The 21,254-nt window shown below is 32.1% G+C and overlaps 1 protein-coding gene across 3 annotated transcripts in view; it reads left to right on the top strand.

The window, feature by feature from the left end:
- The first annotated feature begins 5,755 nt into the window (after positions 1–5,755).
- Positions 5,756–21,254, top strand: part of LOC139482711 (uncharacterized) — an 82,309-nt gene continuing 66,810 nt past the window's right edge. Inside the window, exons 1-4 of one of the 3 annotated variants that reach the window (XM_071266779.1) lie at positions 5,756–5,899; positions 11,886–12,034; positions 13,584–13,607; positions 14,234–14,317. In XM_071266779.1, coding sequence (XP_071122880.1) covers positions 13,590–13,607; positions 14,234–14,317 — 102 coding nt within the window. In that variant the 5' untranslated portion in view covers positions 5,756–5,899; positions 11,886–12,034; positions 13,584–13,589. Of the gene's footprint in view, positions 5,900–11,885; positions 12,052–13,583; positions 13,608–14,233; positions 14,327–19,628; positions 19,724–21,254 lie in introns of those variants that run through there. The other 2 variants (XM_071266778.1, XM_071266780.1) reach the window with 2 other exon arrangements.

Below are 21,254 nucleotides of genomic sequence, written 5' to 3'. Positions count from 1 at the left end.
AAAAACACCATCATAACCTTGCCTGACACGGGTCTGACTCCCTCAGTTCTAAAGACTGTTTTATGAAGACTCCAATATGACAAACAAGTTCAGGGATGGGGTTTAGAATGTGTTTAAGTTTATTGAATGCATCAAGATGTTGAAATAATGGTACATAGTCTTTTAGATAAGCAAAAAGATTAGAACGCAAAGATAAGTTAATGTCACAATACAAAAAGAAATGAAATTCATCATCTAGGACTTCACATTTTTTACATAATCTTTGTGCTCTTGGAATGTTTCTGTACCTTCCTAATTCAATGACTAGGGAATGATCACTTAGTCTAAATTTTGAGAGTAACTGCCTATGTATAAAATTATTGCAATTTAAATATTCCTCAGACTGACAATTATTTTTTAATTTCCCATAAAGACAAAGTTTGGATGAGGAATCCATTTTTGAAAGTTTAATTAAAGTATTTTTTTCATATTCCTCTGAAACACACTTTTTTATATTACATTTTAACATGTTTTTTGATTGTTTAAAAGGTACATTATTATTAGAGTAGTTTTCTGGGTTTAATTTCATCTCTTTAAAAATTTTATCTGCAAATGAGTACCAAGAATAAATTCCTTCTGAATGTAAATTTATGTTTGTTTGTAGAGATTTTTTAACCAGGGGATTAATATCATTACAATTTATTCTATAAAAATACATGAGTGTTTGAGTTTTTATATAGGAGTCCAAAGTAAATCTACCTAATTCTGATCTAGCACCTAATGTTAGTGGCTGTCTTTTTCAGTCCTAATACTGCTTTACAAAATTTTGAATGAACCTTCTCAAAGGGATATTTTTCTGCTAATGCAAGAGTATCACAAAATGTATTATTTACTGCAGCTCTATTAGATGCCCTAAAAGCTGACTGAAAATTATCCATAAACCAAATTTCAGAGTTGTATGTCAAAATAGGTCTTATAAGAGTATCAAATAATTTACATGACAAATTAGTGGGAACAAAATTAAAATTGAACATATATTTTCTCAATAAAAATAAAACTTTAATGCCTTTTTTAGACAGCTCTTCAGTAGTTTTTGTAAAATTTCCCCTATAGTTAATAATATTCCCTAGAAATTTAAAGTCCTTAACTTCAGTCAAAAATTTATTATTGAACAAGAGGGGTGGGGATTGTTTATAAATATTCTAAAAAAAACTAGAATTTTAGTCTTGTTTGTATTAACACTCAACTGCCATTTAGTGCAATATTTATTTAGTTTATCTAATGCGTTTTGAAGCCCATGGTGTGTCTCAGACAGTAACACTAAATCATCTGCATAGCTGAGTGTTTGGATACTTGAAGTATCAAGAACTGGAGGGTTACAATTTACATCAAAAATTGAATGTAAATCATTTATATAACAATTAAACAAAGTAGGACTTAAACTGTCCCCTTGTCTTACACCTCTAATTATTGGAAAAAACAAAGAGTGTTCATTGCCAATCTTCAGTGCAGACTGGGATAAACTATACATATTTTTCAAAGTAGTATAAAATTTCACACCAACACCATCATTTATCAATTTATACAACAGGCCATTATGCCAAACAGAGTCAAAAGCACCACGCAAATCTACAAAACAAGCAAACAGCTTTTTCTTATTTTTTTTCAAATATTTGGTGACAAGAGTTTTTAAAATAAATATGCTATCAGATGTTCTGTGATTTGAACAAAATCCAAATTGATGACTGGAGAACTTATTTTCATAATGCTTTACTAGTCTTTTATTCAAAATAGAGCTATATAATTTTGCTAGACAGTTTAAAATAGAAATGCCTCTATAGTTACATATGTCTTCTTTATCTCCAGACTTAGATTAAAACAATAAAAGCTTTCATCCAGCTGGTGGGGTAAATACCAGATGATAAAATAAGATTAAAAAGTTTAACTATGGCTGTAACTGTAACAATGCTACTATATTTTATAATTTCATTAGATATTAAGTCAGGTCCAGCACTTTTCCCTGATTTTAATTCTTTTATACAGTTCTTTACTTCTGATATTGAAAATGGACTATCAGTACAAATATTATGTTCTAAAGTACTCTCAAGCATATTTAAATCTTTTTTAACTTTTTCTTTAAAAGAGTTATCATATTTTTCAGCTTTACCAAGATTTTGAAAATGTTCTTCATAGTTATTTAATTTAATATTTGAACAATGATCCTGTTTAGTGTCTTCATTTTTTAATTTTTTAAGGAGTTCCCAATATTTTTTGGGTCATTTTCTTGCAAATTTGTTAATGTTTCATATAAGCTCTTTTTAAATATAATTTTCTTTCTCTTTACTAATTTTTTAAGTTTTTTAGCATGTGTAAAAAAATTACATTTTAGCTCTAAATTAAATGATTCTCGTCTCAGTTTAGCTCCTTTTGCTTTAATAGTTTTTTTAAGATCACGTACTTCATGGTCAACCCATGGTTTTCTGTTTAGTATTTTTTGTTTAACTTTTTTATATCTTACAATTTTACATGATTTATTTGCTAGGCTCTCAAAAATATTTTTTATATCAGAAGTTGCCTTGTCAATTCCTGAAAAAGTTTGTTCAAACTGTGAGTCTTCAAAATCTCTAATTTGTTGTTTAATAAAATTTTCCCCTAGTACTTCAATCATTTTGTCTCTTGATGTATTCTCCCATCTATATTTCACTCCTATCTGAGTAAAGTATTTATGACTTTTATGTTCTGTGTGACATATATTACATTTCAGTATAACAGATATAGGGACATGATCTGACAAATATGTTGGTTCGCCAATATAAAAATATTCGATAGAGGACATCAAATCCATGTCAGACAAGGCATAGTCAACAGTGCTTGAACCATTATGCTTATAACAAGTTACATTACCAAAAAGATCTCCTACAAATCTACCATTCAGTTTTCTGAGCCTGGAGGCAATACATAGATCAATGAGTTGTTTTCCATGAGGATTTAATACTTTGTCTAAAGAATTTCTATATATATGTGAATCACCCAGATAGTCATCTGGCAATAAATTTAAAAGATCATCATGAATATTATTTTCATCAGAAATAAAATCTAAATGATTACTGACTCTAGCGTTAAGATCTCCAATAATAAGAATATTACCTTTGGATGACAGCTTTGAGATTTCATTTTCAAGTAATATAAAGTCATCATTAAAGTATGTAGATGACAATGGTGGAATATAACATGCACACACATATATATCTTTTTTTAAACCAAAGAAAAATTTATCAAGCTTTAACCATAGCCTGTTGTCAGATTTTGTTACATTTAAAACTTCAGATATACCTTTATGTAAGGTAGATTTATAATATACAATTATACCTCCACTGTATCTTTTGGATCTTAATTTCTTTTTTCTAGATTTCTGTACATAATTAAAATTTACAATGTTTGTACTAGAATCAGCACCCTTCCAAGTTTCCATTAAAATATTTATGTCATATTTAAGACTAGATAAAAAATAGTCATCTTCTAATTTACCTCCCAGGCCCTGAATATTCCAACTACCAATCGACAAATTTGTTTTCATTTCAAAATCAATTTCTGGTGTAAAGCAAGATATAGATCTATAAAATTTATTGGGCAAAGGGAAGTAACTCAAATTTTTCTCAGATGGAGAATTTTCACATTTAATATTTACTCTTTTTTTCCTTTTTTGTTTGTTTTTTTCTTTGATGCTACATTTAGGAAAATTTAAACTATGAAATAATATGTAGAACAAACAAAATTAACTAGACAAAGGGATATTTTCTCTTTAACCCCTCATTAACATTCAATTAAAATTTAAGAAAACATAATTTATTTATTTTTTTCCCCTTTCAGTAAATATATACCTTCTTCTAATATTTTGAGTTCTGCAGATATCCTTCTTTTGGTTTTAATGAAATTACGTTTAAATTCCCCCCATACCGATATTTCGTTTCGTTTTGGAGTTTCCCTTAGTTTGGTTACCAATTTAATTGACAGTGTCATCCCTCAATTAGCACACAAATTGAAGTGGTTGATTCATTGGCCAAATAAAGATGACATTTTACGCTCTCGACCAGACTGCTTCAAGGAGGCCTTTCCAAGATGTGTTTCAGTTATAGATTGCACAGAAGTTTATATAGAGACTCCATCAAATTTTACTCTAGATCATGTACTTACAGTAATTATAAACACCACAAAACAATTAAATTTTTAGTCAGTATTGTTCCGTGTGGTAGTATTTCTTTTGTTTCACGTGCATTTGGGGGGCGGACTTCAGATAAGATAATTTCACTTAAATCAGGATATCTTGACTTTATAAACCATGGAGATGTCGTACTAGCAGACCGTGGTTTTCTTATTAGAGATGAATGGGCACCAAGGGGGGCGGAATTAATCATACCATCGTGTGTTAAGGGGAAAGACCAGCTTAGTGCCTTTGAAGTGGAAAGAAGCCGAAATATAGCTCATGTACGAATTCATGTAGAAAGAGAAATGGAGCGACTGAAAAATTTCCGTATTTTGTTTGGAAAGATGTCAATGAATATGGTGCCACATTCTGACAGTATAATGACAATTTGCTCTGCTATTATTAATATGCACCCTAATATTGTTCAATAACTGATTACCATATTTTTCGTAAGGGTGTACTTAGGTGAAATTGAATAAATAAGAATATTTAAAATTGTACTAAAAGCTGGAAGCGTATTAGTAAAGGATAAAAATTAGCTAAAAATATTGATAGGTCATGCAGCTCCTTTTCGAGATATTTAATTTATAAAATATGGCGGGAAAAGGCTAACTCAGACTTTTATTTTTATATTTTAACTTAATATATTTTCATTGGTATTATTTGGGTCTCGATTTAAAAGAAAGAAACTAAAAAATCTGCTTAAACTTTGGCAAATAGCCCTTCAGCTATTTAGGTATAAATAAAGGATAAATTGGTGTTATTGAGTAACATATTTCACCTTTTATCATATGGAAAAACAATCCAAACATCTGACACAAATTCCAAAACTTCATCTAAGTACATCCTTATTTAAAGGTAAGGCCATTGAATATTAAATCTTTTCAAATGACAGATGATATTGGAAAATTTAAAAATCAGCTTTAAAAACAATATTTTGGAATCTTTTAGCTTTTGGTGAAACAAATTCATTATGGTTTAAACAAAGCATAATTTGCAGAACAGGATGCAACCCTCTGGCGCAATGTGAAAAGTCGTAAGGTTGTAAGTCACTGGCGTAGATGGAATAAGCTCGTAAACTTGACCTGCTGCGAATTAAATCTTGCTTGTCTAATATGTATTGTTATAAATTATTATTCATATGTCATTTGATAATTAAGGTACATCATCATATATGTTTTATGTTTATTTAATGTTTAAAATTTTGTTTGCCCAAACCTCAAGTCATTCATGGTTTATTGACTTGGTTGGAATTTAAATGGTATTTTTGGTGTGGAAATTAATTCAGTGAGCTGAAGCAGTCATGTTCTTTCAGCAATTACTAGTCACTAGATAGTTTAACAATAACTAAAAGTATTTTGTAAATTCAAGAAATCTTTATTTTTATGAGAATTTTATGCATTTGACAGATTTTTAGTCACATGTAGTGATGTGCCCATGATCAGATTCGTGCACTTCAGACATTTGTACTTCTTAAGATCAGAGACATATAATACATCTATTTTACTATTTATAAAATCGCTTATAAAGTTAGAAAATCAGGGGCGATAATCCGACTGTAGTGACGTAGTCGCCTTGGTGATATCTAAATATTTCAAGATGGCAGCCAAGTGTAAATAAAGCCAAAACAATATCGTTTTAACAAGTTTTGTCCTTAGAAGTGCGACATATCTTATAATTTATTTGTTACATGGTACCATAAAATCTACAGTCCGAGTATTAAAGTAAGAAAAAATTTCCGAAATTGAACAAGTTTACCGCTCTATTCTAGCAGGTGCTCGTTCAGCTGATCAGCGCCATGTCGCGTTATTTCCAAATCTTACAAATTTATATAGACACTTTGCTAGAGAAATGTTTGCTTAGGGAGTTTTATTTAAAACCAAGTTCATCCAATATAATTTACTTTAATTGCACTTATATTTTGTATGGTTTATGTCTTCTGATTAATTTGATCCTCTTCTGAGACAGAAAACCTGCTTTCTTCTTAAAATGTATATATATATATAGGAGCCTTCTTTTTGATTATTTTAGTTTGCTTTATACAACATTCAGGCCATTTAAAAGAATATGTTTGTTTGCCCTAACCCTACCGGTATCAGGTCCATTCGCATCCAATACACTTTTGCACCTCGCATGTCCCCCCCCCTAACTTTGTTACCACCCTACATGTTTGCACCCAATTTGTATTTGAATTTTAGATGAATTAATATTTTCCACTGTAATTACTGGTCCAAATTCATGAATGTCCAGTAAAGTAAGATCTACAAACACATCATGATCACCAAAACACAATTTTGTCATAAATTTATCTGTGCACATAGACCAAGGTGAGCGACACAGGCTCTTGAGAGCCTCTAGTTTCTTAACATTAGGGAACATCACAGATTCTTATGATTGTCTTGCTTTTAAAGGTACAATCAGACAAAGGGATTGATCTTAAACAATTTTCCTGTAATGTTCTTTTCATAATCTGCATGTTTGATAATTCCCTTGACTTATATGCATGTTTTTAACAACACGGAAAATCAGAATTAAGCAGTATTTATATTTAGTGTTTTTATAAATTTAGACACACGTCAGAGGGAATTCCCCATTTTGATAAAAATGCGAGAGTTCTCTGAATTCTGATAAATCTATTTCTGTCATATATAAGAACTGAAGTGGAGTTTTTCTTATATGTTACAGTTATGAAACTGATATTTGAGATTGTACTTCCATAAAGAAATAGATAATCATCTAGGTCGTTTAATTAACATTTAATATACGTTCTTGCTCCAGGGTTTGTTTTAATAATTATGCGCATGCGTATAGTTTTCTTGACTTCAAGGGGTATTAAATTGAATGGTTGCTCTGGATTTCCCGCTCAATTAGTTAACTTATAATTCATTGCATGGATCTTTTCTATGTATGTCTGCTATTGAAGGTTATTGTTGTTGCATAATTTTAAATCATATGCATCATTTAGATTAAAATAAATGTAGTCCACATCTTAAAGTTGTTACTAGTACACCCCTTTAGGCGAAATGGAGTCTTCCATATTATTGTGTCGAGTTGTCTCCCTTCCGGAAGTAACTTCCGTGAATTCTGAATCAAAAAGAGCATGTCAAATATTAGCTCGTTCTGTCGATAAACGTGGTATTCTATTAAAAATGATAGCAATTTAAACCGAGAAATGTGTACGGAAGGAGTCATGATCACTGACCCAAAGGAAATTAAATATTTAAAAAGTTAGGAATAAAGCTCCTCCAAGAACTAACATAGGAAAAATATAGGTGATAAGATACGAAATGAAATACTTTTTCTCACTCCGAGTCTCAGTGACTGCTGTGGAAAGTTAACTTTAAATTGATAGTACAAAAATAAAACACAATAGGCCTAAGTACATTGTTAATACACTTTTATCTGGGATTGGCTATTTTGTAACTATTAAAATTACATAAATTACATTTTACATGTGCAGTTGAATTAGTTTTGAATATAATATTATCCAGCTACATGTATACATGTGTCAATGAAACAATGGCAATCGTATCCCTCAGAGCAATCTGCTCTTTGATTAATATTTGGGCCCGGTTATCAAATAGGTCCACATTGAGGTCTAAAGGGTCTAAAATTGAACTTTATTTGAATTCATAAAAAATTTAATTCTTGGAGTTCTATGATATGCTCAGTCTAACCATGTATTTAGATTTTGGATATTGGACCATAAAAGGTAAATGTCCAATCTAAAATTTTTAAGTTTAAGTTCTTAGACCACATTCATTCTGTGTCCATGGTGTCAGAAACCTATGTTGTGTCAACTATTTAATCACATTGTGTCAACTATTTAATCACAATCCAAATTCAGAGCTGTATCAAGCTTAAATGTTGTGTCCATACAAGTTTGCCCCAACTGTTCAGGGTTGACCTCTGCGGTCGTATAAAACTGCACCCTGCAGAGCATCTGGTTGGACAATACCTTTGTGCTTTGATTATTTTTTATTAAACTTTGGTGCCTGGTTTATATCTATTAAAATAACCTCCCTTTAATTTTTCATGAATTTCTGATATGACATTGAGAAGTTATTTAACTTTATTCCTAGAAAACATGACAGGCATATGATGCGCTGTTTATTATAGGTGGAGGAAGCCTGTCAGAGTGCCCAGAGAAAACCACCAACCTTCGATAGGAAAACTGACAATCCTAGTCAATTAAGATTGGAGTCGAGTGCACCTGCACGAGCGTGGTTTGAACTCACAACCTCAGTGTTTTACTGTCTAGTGATTGTCAGTAGTAGAACTACTTAGACCACTTGGCCACCGAGGCCCATGCCTGAACAAAGATGTACATCAAATAAAAAGCAACGATTTGTTTACAAATGTACAACAATCGACACGTAAAACATAGTCAACTGAACTGAAAAACGAATAGAAATTCAAATGTAAGGTTCAAAAAATTAAATGTAACTATTAGTGTTACATATAGTTTGCAAAAGAAATCAAAAAGAAAAGTATTTGAAGTAAAATGAAATCTAATAAGAATTGTAAAATTCATAAGTTAAAGTTGAATTTAAAAAGTAAATGCAATAGACCAGTTTAAGGGGGCTCGCGGGTCTAAATAATTGTTTTTATTTAATATAGGATTTGTCTATATTTTTCTATAAATGAACTTTATCTTACACTAAATAGAAAAATGAAATAAAAAAATGGGGTCACTGTTCATTTACGCTCACAATGTGCCTTCGAAAGAAGCATACTTTTTTGTTCATGTCCTTTTTTTTCTGTTGAACTAATATTAAGGAGAGTTAGCGGTAATATCGAAATAAAAAAAGAACTAAATTAAGAAATCACTAAAATTTTACAATTATTTAGTTTATAAACAGCTTATTCGAAAACAACAATAAAAAATCTAGGTCACCGATGAGTTAAATAAGATATTTCAAATTTAATGCCAAAAAATGGCATTTTTGAAACAAAGGGAGATAATTAGCTTTTTCAATGATATCTACATTTTAAAAGTCCGCTGGGGCCAACACAAATTGATGTTTTGGAATGATTTTTGTACCATATGATAAAGTAACTACTACTTAAGGTAATAAATAAAATTTGTAATGAAAAATTAATGTTCATTTTTTTTCTGAAAATCTTATACCCGCGAGTCTCCTTAACCAGAAAAGTTCGTTTGTGCCTTTGTGATGTCATTTACCAGATAAAGGATATTGCCTGTATTCTAGTTCTATTAAAGTTCGTTTTGTGCCTTTGTGATGTCATTTACCAGATAAAGGGGATCGCCTGTATTCTAGTTCTATTAAAGTTCGTTTTGTGCCTTTGTCATGTCATTTATCAGATAAAGGGGATCGCCTGTATTCTAGTTCTATTAAAGTTCGTTTTGTGCCTTTGTGATGTCATTTACCAGATAAAGGGGATTGCCTGTATTCTAGTTCTATTAAAGTTCGTTTTGTGCCTTTGTGATGTCATTTACCAGATAAAGGGGATCGCATGTATTCTAGTTCTATTAAAGTTCGTTTTGTGCCTTTGTGATGTCATTTACCAGATAAAGGGGATCGCCTGTATTCTAGTTCTATTAAAGTTCGTTTTGTACCTTTGTGATGTCATTTACCAGATAAAGGGGATCGCATGTATTCTAGTTCTATTAAAGTTCGTTTTGTGCTTTTTGTGATGTCATTTATCAGATAAAGGGGATTGCCTGTATCCTAGTTCTATTAAAGTTCGTTTTGTGCCTTTGTGGTGTCATTTACCAGATAAATGGGATCGCCTGTGTTCTAGTTTTATTTAAGTTCGTTTTGTGCCTTTGTGATGTCATTTACCAGATAAAGGGGATCTCCTGTATTCTAGTTCTTTTAAAGTTCGTTTTGTGCCTTTGTGATGTCATTTACCAGATAAAGGGGATCGCCTGTATTCTAGTTCTATTAAAGTCCGTTTTGTGCCTTTGTGATGTCATTTACCAGATAAAGGGGATCGCCTGTATTCTAGTTCTATTAAAGTTTGTTTTGTGCCTTTGTGATGTCATTTACCAGATAGAGGGGGATCGCCTGTATTCTAGTTCTATTAAAGTTCGTTTTGTGCCTTTGTGATGTCATTTACCAGATAGAGGGGATCGCCTGTATTCTAGCTCTATTAAAGTTTATTTTGTGCCTTTGTGATGTCATTTACCAGATAAAGGTGATCGCCTATATTCTAGTTCTATTAAAGTTCGTTTTGTGCCTTTGTGATGTCATTTACAAAAAATGTACCAGATAAATGGGATCGCCTGTATTCTAGTTCTATTAAAGATCGTTTTGTGCCTTTGTGATGTCATTTACCAGATAAAGGGGATCGCCTGTATTCTAGTTCTATTAAAGTCCGTTTTGTGCCTTTGTGATGTCATTTACCAGATAGAGGGGATCGCCTATATTCTAGTTCTATTAAAGTTCGTTTTTTGCCTTTGTGACGTCATTTACCAGATAAATGGGATCGCCTGTATTCTAGTTCTATTAAAGTTCGTTTCGTGCCTTTGTGATGTCATTTACCAGATAAAAGGGATCGCCTGTATTCTAGTTCTATTAAAGTCCGTTTTGTGCCTTTGTGATGTCATTTACCAGATAGAGGGGGATCGCCTGTATTCTAGTTCTATTAAAGTTCGTTTTGTGCCTTTGTGATCTCATTTACCAGATAGAGGGGATCGCCTATATTCTAGTTCTATTAAAGTTTGTTTTGTGCCTTTGTGACGTCATTTACCAGATAAAGGGGATCGCCTGTATTCTAGTTCTATTAAAGTTTGTTTTGTGCCTTTGTGACGTCATTTACCAGATAGAGGGGGATCGCCTGTATTCTAGTTCTATTAAAGTTCGTTTTGTGCCTTTGTGATGTCATTTACCAGATAGAGGGGATCGCCTGTATTCTAGCTCTATTAAAGTTTAGTTTGTGCCTTTGTGATGTCATTTACCAGATAAAGGGGATCGCCTATATTCTAGTTCTATTAAAGTTCGTTTTGTGCCTTTGTGATGTCATTTACCATGTTTACCAGATATTTAAGGGGATCGTCTGTATTCTTGTTCTATTAAAGTTTGTTTTGTGCCTTAGTGATGTCATTTACCAGATATTTAAAGGAGATCGCCTATATTCTAGTTCTATTAAAGTTCGTTTTGTGCCTTTGTGATGTCATTTACCAGATATTTAAAGGAGATATATTCTATTTCTATTAACGTTCGTTTTGTGCCTTTGTGATGTCATTTACCAGATAAAGGGGATCGCCTGTATTCTAGTTCTATGAACGTTTATTTTGTGCCTTTGTGATGTCATTTACCAGATAGAGGGGGATCGCCTGTATTCTAGTTCTATTAAAGTTCATCAAGCATCTGTAATCGTCATTATCCAGGATTAACTAGAAATAATATTTGTTCCTTAAGTACCTGATTACAATTCCCATACAACAACAGTGCTGATTATCATTTATAAGAATTTAATTTGCTGAATAATATGTGCAATCCGTAGCATTATCATTTTTTCAACCATAGGAATGGAAGAAATATCAAATAAAAATGATTTTCTTATAGTTGTGACCTGTTATCTATTTAAGAGATATATCTTATCACACTGCAAGGAGTAAGATACGAAAAACGTAATACAAAAACTGATTTAATTTGATTGGCTTATCCAGCATCATATGACGATATCTATTATTTTTACATGATTTAAATTTGATGTTAACGTTTATTTGCAGATTGTTATTGACCTGTGGCAGCTGGTATTAATGCCATGATGACACCCTTTGAAATAAGCTGAAGTTAGAAATGGAGTTTTATGAAGGATAATTTGTAGTTGTTAACAGTTTCAGGACTAGAACCAACAGACTTCTGTTTGGGACTTTGGGTATTTAATCATACTCGGTATATATATATTTCTGATGTATAGGTGTAAGTGTCTCTTTTTGGACATTCACTACATCAAGTCTTTTTATAAGTACTATATAAAATCTTATTAGCTTTGATGGCATGAGCCAAAGAATAAAAACATTGTCATTGCAACAGCTAAACAGACATTATTTCCGGTGATCAAACTTGCTAAAGGGGAGATAATCAAATTAACTCTCATCAATATACTGTCCATTTACTGTCTGTGTGCCTTGTCAGTGACTAACAGCTAGACAGATATTGTTTCTGGTCTAACATGTTAGAGGGGAGATAATCAAATTAATTTTATTAAGGAAAAACTGTAATATTTTTTCTGTCCATGAAGAAATAACATTAAAAATTTGGTGCACACTGAATATTAACGTGCGTAGTGGGTTATTTAACAGTGTACACCACATTTTTTATGTTATTTCAAATAGACAGAAAAAATATCACAGTCATTTCTTATAATTTAATTCTGAATTCCATTTTAAACGGTAGAAAACCATGAAAAAACGTTGATGACGTCACGGTCACATGACTAAATTATGTATATATGGGCTCATAACAAAATAACAACAGCCAAAAATCATTTCTATATACTGTCCATTTGACCATGTGCCTTGTCTGTGTAACAGTTGGACAGATATTGTTTCTGGTGGTCTAACATGTTCAAGGGGAGATAATCAAATCAACTTACTTCAATATACTGTCTGTATGTCCATGTGCCTTGTCAGTGCAACAGCTGGACAGATATGTTTGTGATGGTCTAACATGTTAAAGGGGAGATAATCAAATTAATTTACTTCTATATACTGTCCGTTTGACTATGTACCTTGTCAGTGTAACAGCTGGACAGATATTATTTCTGGTGGTCTAACATGTTAAAGGGGAGATAATCAAATCAATTTACTTCTATATACTGTCCTTTTGACCATGTACCTTGTCAGTGTAACAGCTGGACAGATATTGTGTCCGGTGGTCTAAACATGTTAAAGGGGAGATAATCAAATTAACTTACTTCAATATACTGTCTATATGTCCATGTACTTTGTCAGTGAAACAGCTGGACAGATATTGTGTCTGGTGGTCTAACATGTTAAACGGGAGATAATCAAATCAACTTGCTTCAATATACTGTCTATATGTCCATGTAGGACATTGTCAGTGAAACAGCTGGACAGATAGTATTTCTGGTAGTCTAACATGTTAAAGGGGAGATAATCAAATCAACTTACTTCAATATACTGTCTATATGTCCGGTAATTTTTGTACCTTGTTGTTGTAACAACTGGACAGATATTGTTTATGGTAAACTAAAGTTTACATGTTAAAGGGGAGATAATAAAATCAACTGTCTTAAGTAAACTTTTGTCGGTATGCCTTGTTAACCCTTTACTTCTTTGCAGATGATGGATACATTAACCTTTACACAGTGGAGAAAAATTATGACCTAAATCAATGGTTAAAATATTAGAATTATAAACTAATATATATATTTAAAAATGTGTTTTTTTCTTTTTTTGCAGGATATAATGGAAGATTGGGATAAGGTAAGATTTTCTTCTTAAATTTCGATAGTCATGTGACCTATTTTTGTCTTTAAACTGTACAGAAAGCTACATGTGTGTAGTTCATTGTATTCATATAGGGATTGCTTGATTGTTGGTTGCTTAACGTCCAGTGGCAAATATTTCATGCATATTCAGGACGAGAACAAGTTCACAATAAATACAATAGGTAGTTCTTGTCATAATAGAGGCTGTAAGGGATGATGGTCAGCGAGATTCATAGAGGGAAAATAAAAGAAAATCAAAATGACAAGAGTTATAAGAATTGTAATGGAAAAAATTTCAAGGAGTTAACCTGATACATTATACAGCGTCAACAGTTTTTGTGTTTTCTCCAAAAACTCTGAAATTACAAACAGCAATTTTACTGTCTTGATCAGTTGTTGTCACTGCATTTGAAAAGTAAACTGTAAAAGTGGACATAATAAGTAGAATAAATCAAACTATAAAAAGTAGTTTGTGAATTTGTTAATTAAAATATGTTCATTGTAACACACATGTCACTATAATTACCAATATACTAACTTACTTACTTAATTTGAATTAATACATTTATCATACATTATTATGTGCAGGAGAGAAATGCTTAAGCTTTGTTTTACTTACAGAAACTTTGTAGAGCTGCTGAGGAGGGAAATCTTAAAGATGTGGAATTATCTTTACAAAATGGAGCTAATTTGGAATATAAAAGTGTAAGTGAAGTAGAAATATTTAAATCATATAAAGGTATTTACTTACAGTACACACAAGATGAACCAGATAAATCACTAGATATAGAAAGATGTGGTATGAGTGCCAATGAGACAACTCTCCATCCAGGTCACAATTTATAAAAGTAAACCACTATAGGTCAAGGTACGACCTTCATCACAGAGCCTTGGCTCACACCGAACAACAAGCTATAAAGGGCCCCAAAAATACTAATGTAAAACCAATCAAACAGTTGTTTTTAGAATATTAGTCATTACATGTTTCTGTATTAACAATAGTAAAGTAACTCCTGTTTTTACACACAATATTAGAAATGTATTAACAAATCATTGATGTATACCACACCTATCAAATAGTGGATAGAATACTAAGGAGACAGTCACATTACAAAAGTATAAGGAGAATAACTTGGCATAAAACAGAAATACTAAAAAGACAACAGTTCCTACAACATTACACAAAACAACAAGAACAAACATGAAATATGTAATAACACTTTTATTTCATTGGGTTGCTGTCCCATAACTTCATAGTTAGATTAGTGCTGGAAAATTGTAATTAATTTCATTATACGTCACATGCACTTTCCCTGTTTTCTGCCTGGGAACTGTATATCTAGCTGGAAATGAATCTGATATTAGGCTTTTCAGTATAAAATCAATAAAATCTCGGATTCCACGAGACTTCGCTAGCTATAGATTTATGGATTTTGGTAGCGTCTTACTGAAAAACTATTGGAACTACGCAGTAAATTAACCTGAGCAAGCAATATGCATTTACCACTCCAGTAGTGACACCTGATCATAAAACATTAATTTACCACTCCAGTACTGAACATGACATTTGACACCTGATCATAAAACATTAATTTACCACTCCTGTACTGAACATGACATGTGACACCTGATCATACAACATTCATCTACTACTCCTGTACTGAACATGACATGTGACATGACATTGTACAACATTCATTTACCACTCCTGTACTGAACATGACATGTGACACCTGATCATACAACATTCATTTACCACTCCTGTACTGAACATGACATGTGACACCTGATCATACAACATTCATTTACCATTCTTGTACTAAACATGACATGTAACACCTGATCATACAACATTCATCTACTACTCCTGTACTGAACATGACATGTGGCACCTGATCATACAACATTCATCTACTACTCCTGTACTGAACATGACATGTGGCACCTGATCATACAACATTCATCTACTACTCCTGTACTGAACATGACATTTGACACCTGCTCATACAAAATTCATCTACTACTCCTGTATTGAACATGACATGTGGCACCTGATCATACAGCATCCATCTACTACCCCTGTAGTGGCACAACATCATACACATTCATTAACCACTCCTGTACTGAACATGACATGTGACACCTGATCATACAACAATTATTTATCATTTCTATACTGAACATTACATGTGACACTACAACATACAACATTCATTTATCACTCCAGTACTGAACATGACACATGACACATGACACCTGATCATACAACATTCATTTATCATTTCTGTACTGAACATTACATTCGGCACCTGATCCTAAAACATGCATATACTACTCCTGTACTGAACATGACATGTGACACCTGATCATACAACATTCATTTACCACCACTGTACTGAACATGACATGTGCAGCATTCATATACCACTCCTGTACTGAACATGACGTGACACCTGATCAATCAACATGCATTTACCACTCTTGTACTGATAATGACATGTGACATCTGATTATACAACGTTCATTTACCACCCCTGTACTGAATATGACCTGTTACCCCTTATTATACAACATGCATTTACCATTCCTGTACTGAACATGACATTTTACCACTCCAATGAGAGATCCCCTGTCTGTGTGCCTTGTCAGTGTAACGGCTAGACAGATATTGTTTCTAATGGTCTAAACATGTTCCCCTTCTTCGGTCAAAATATTCCTTTTATTTAACAAAATAAAAATCAGTTTGCTGAGTGTTGTCTATTGTAATTCAAAATACATGACATATCAATTTTCAATTAAAAAGATATTGTAAAATTGCAATATAGATCATGAAATCATCAATTTAGACTTCTGGGAACACAGGATTTATATCCAATAAATTCTATTCGAAGGAAAAAGACTAAAATCAGAGAATTTTCTTTTTTATGAATATATTTCTTCGAAACAGTATTGTTTCCTGGATCATCGTTAAAAAACCCAGTTTAGACGTAACACTATGCTTTAAACAAGTGTGTAGCTAAAATGATTGTAAAGTAACCACTTCAAAACAATTGTTTCTATCATAGCAGTGATAGTCCATATCAGGTCCATCATGTGACATAACAATCACACTTAATCTCAACACAATAATATGACAAAGCTTTGACACTCTTTACTCAACACCATCAAGTGACAAATATAACTGACACTCTTTTTACTCAACACCAAAATGTGACATAGCAATGACACTCTTATACTCAGCACCAACATGTGACATTACAATGGCACTATTATACTCAACACCAACATGTGACATAGCAATGACACTAGTATAGTCAGCACCAACATGTGACATAGCAATGCCACTATTATACTCAACACCAAACATGTGACATTGCAATGACATGCTTTAACTCACCACAAACAGGTGGCAAAGCTGTGACACTCTTTAACTCAACACAAATATGTGGCATAGCCATGATATTCATAGACTGAACACCAGCATCTGAAATAGCAATGACTCTCTTATACTCAACACCAACATGTGACTTAGGCAGAACAATCTTATACTCAATATCATCATGTGACCTAGCAATGAAAGACTTTTACTCAACACAAACATATGACCTAGCCATGACACTCATATACTCAACACAAACATATGACCTAGCCATGACACTCATATACTCAACACAAACATATGACCTAGCCATGACACTCATATACTCAACACAAACATATGACCTAGCCATGACACTCATATACTCAACACAAACATGTGACCTAGCCATGACACTCTTATACTCAACACCAAAATGTGACATAGCAATGACACTTGTATACTTAACACCAAAATGTGACATAGCAATGACACTCATATACTCAACACCGACATGTGACATAGCAATGGCACTCTTATACTCAACACCAATATGACGTACACATACTCAACACCAACATGTGACATAGCAATGACACTCTTACAATGCTCACAAACAAGTGACATATCACATTTACAGGCAATGCAAACAAAAAATACAAACAATAAAATTGAGAATGGAAATGGGGAATGTGCCAAAGAGACAACAACCCGACCATAGAAAAAAACAACAGCAGAAGGTCACCAACAGGTCTTCAATGTAGCGAGAAATTCCCGCACCCGGAGGCGTCCTTCAACTGGCCCCTAAACAAATATATACTAGTTCAGTGATAATGAACGCCATACTAATTTCCAAATTGTACACAAGAAACTAAAATTAAAATGATACAAAACTAACAAAGGCCAGAGGCGACTGACTTGGGACAGGCGCAAAAATGCGGCGGGGTTAAACATGTTTGTGAGATCTCAACCCTCCCCCTATACCTCTACCCAATGTAGAAAAGTAAACGCATAACAATACGCACATTAAAATTCAGTTCAAGAGAAGTCTGAGTCTGATGTCAGAAGATGTAACCAAAGAAAATAAACAAAATGACAATAATACATAAATAACAACAGACTACTAGCAGTTAACTGACATGCCAGCTCAAAGACAGCATACACCATTGCTATATTACCATAATAAGCAACAGCACATATGAAGCAAAGTTCTGTTATACATCACACAAACATTTTACATGTAATACAACTGAATACTTTTTAAGCTTTGATCATTAATCTGAATCAACACAAAATACTGTTAATCAGACAGGTTTAATGGACAACAAATATTTGTTAGAATTATATAAAGTGGGATCTCATTTTTCCTGTCTCATTATTCTGAATCAGAAAATATAATTTGTTTTTATTTTTATTGAAATTATTTTTTTTTAACTTTGATCATCATTGTTTTAAAATCAGACAGATTTAAAAAAAAAAAAGAACAACAAAAACTTGACAGAATTATATAAAGTGGGGTCTAATTTTATTCGTAACACAGAACTGAATCAAATAGTAAAGGTTTTATCTTGTTTCCTGATGAAAAATTATTTTGTTAACATCTGATTTTAATGAGAAGTTGATGAGGCCTAAAAAAAAAGATATGTGTTTCCGGTAACATCATTTTGAAAAATAGGGTCGGTAGGTCGGAATTCTTTTTTTTTTTTTTTTTTTTTTTTTTTGACATCGTAAATGAAATCCGGAAAATTATCATGTTTTTTCCAAGTCCGGATCCGTAATTAGTTTCAAAAACCGGAAGTGTGCCATTTGCAATGTTTTTGAGCACCTGCTGTGCAAATTTCTTGGATTTTAACCTATTTGGAATACCTTTTGACATTAATAAAATGTTTTACTGGCTTTCTATGCAAGAGGAAGCAAGAGAGAAAAAATATTATGTCATCTATCAGAAGCCTGTGTCAAAAACAGGGTCGGTTGATAATTTTTTTTTTTTTTTTTTTTTGGAAGATCCAATAAAAAAGTTAGGGTCGGGGCTAAAAAACAGGGTCGGTCGGGTTACCGGAAACACGGATCTTTTTTTTCTCGGCCTGAGAACAAGTTGTGTTAACATCTTTAGTCAGATTATGTTAATTCTACAGATTTAATGTAAAACATCTTTTAAAAATAACAAATACTTGACAGAATTATATAAAGTGGGGTCTCAATTTTCTTATCTCTTTGTACTGAATCAGAAAATATAACTCGTTTTAATGTTTCTTGAAAAAAAAAAAAATTTTCTCACTTTGATCATTCTTTTAAAATCATTGTTAATCAGACAGATTTAATGGACAACAAATATTTGTTAGAATTATATAAAGTGGGGTCTCATTTTAATTGTCTTGTCCAGCTGAGTCCATTGATATAAATATTGTTGATGTTTCTTGATAAAAGTTTTTTTTTTTAACCTGACAGTTCTGATGGAAGTTCTGACATCCCACAATAAAACATGTTGTTTATTTGTTGTTTATGTAGAATATAAATACAAGTGTGACTGGTCATTTTATTCAGTTTTGACCACTGATTCATGTGATATATATTTTGTTTATATATTTATTACACAACATTGTCCAGTTTATGACACAAGTTTTGATGTCTGTTATATGTTGATATTACAGTGGGTAGAGACACCATTAATGTTGGCGGCTCGGTACGGACAGCTGGAGGTAGTGATGTACCTTGTCAGTCACGGAAGTCAGTTAGAGGCCACATCCACTTACGTAATGATAGATATAATGACCTTACTTTGACCAAACACAACTTTATACAGAATCTACACAAAATCATGTTGTTAATCAGACAGATTTAATGGACAACAAATATTTGTTAGAATTATATAAAGTGGGGTCTCATTTTATTCGTAACACAGAACAGAATCAGTTAGTTAAGGTTTTATTTTGTTTCCTAACGAAAAATTATTTTGTAAACATTTGATTTTAATGAGAAGTTGATGAGATCAAGTTGTGTTAACATCTTTAGTCAGATAATGTTAATTCTACAGATCTAATGTAAAACATCTTTTAAAAATAACAAATACTTGACAGAATTATATAAAGTGGGGTCTTATTTTTCTTGTCTCTTCGTACTGAATCAGAAAATATAACTTGTTTTAATGTTTCTTGAAAAAAGTTTTTTTTTAACCTGACAGTTCTGATGGAAGTTCTGACATCTCACAATAAAACATGTTGTTTTTTTGTTGTTTATGTAGAATATAAATACAAGTGTGACTGGTCATTTTATTGAGTTTTGACCACTGATTCATGTGATATATATTTTGTTTATATTTATTACACAATATTGTCCAGTTTATGACACAAGTTTTGATGTCTGTTATATGTTGATATTACAGTGGGGAAGGACACCATTAATGTGGGCGGCTATGGGAGGACGCCTGGAGGTAGTGATGTACCTAATTAGTCAGGGCAGTCAGTTAGAGGCCACAGACTCGGTAATGATAGATATAATGACCTTACTCTGAACAAACATCACTTTATACAGAATCTACACAAAATCATGTTGTTAATCAGACAGGTTTAATGGACAACAAATATTTGTTAGAATTATATAAAGTGGGGTCTCATTTTATTCGTAACACAGAACTGAATCAGATAGGAAAGGTTTTATTTTGTTTCCTGACGAAAAATTATTTTGTAAACATCTGATTTTAATAAGAAGTTGATGAGAACAAGTTGTGTTAACATCTTTAGTCAGATTATGTTAATTCTACAGATCTAATGTAAAACATCTTTTAAAAATAACAAATACTTGACAGAATTATATAAAGTGGGATCTTATTTTTCTTGTCTTTTCGTACTGAATCAAAAAATATAACTCGTTTCAATGTTTCTTGAAAAAAAGTTTTTTTTTAACTTTGATCATTCTGCTGAATCATTGTTAATCAGGCAGGTTTAATGGACAACAAATATTTGTTAGAATTATATAAAGTGGGGTCTCATTTTAATTGTCTTGTCCAGCTGAGTCCATTGATATAAATATTGTTTATGTTTCTTGATAAAAGTTTTTTTTAAAAGTGGGGTCTTATTTTTCTTGTCTCTTCGTACTGAATCAGAAAATATAACTCGTTTTTATGTTTCTAGAAAAAAATTATTTTTTAACCTGACAGTTCTGATGGAAGTTCTGACATCTCACAATAAAACATGTTGTTTATTTGTTGTTTATGTAGAATATAAATACAAGTGTGACTGGTCATTTTATTCAGTTTTGACCACTGATTCATGTGATATATATTTT

This window comes from Mytilus edulis, chromosome 7, assembly GCF_963676685.1.
Source record: "Mytilus edulis chromosome 7, xbMytEdul2.2, whole genome shotgun sequence".
Taxonomy (NCBI): Eukaryota; Metazoa; Mollusca; class Bivalvia; order Mytilida; family Mytilidae; genus Mytilus; species Mytilus edulis.
Note: the sequence above shows the minus strand (reverse complement) of the source record. Positions and strands in the feature narration are given on the sequence as shown.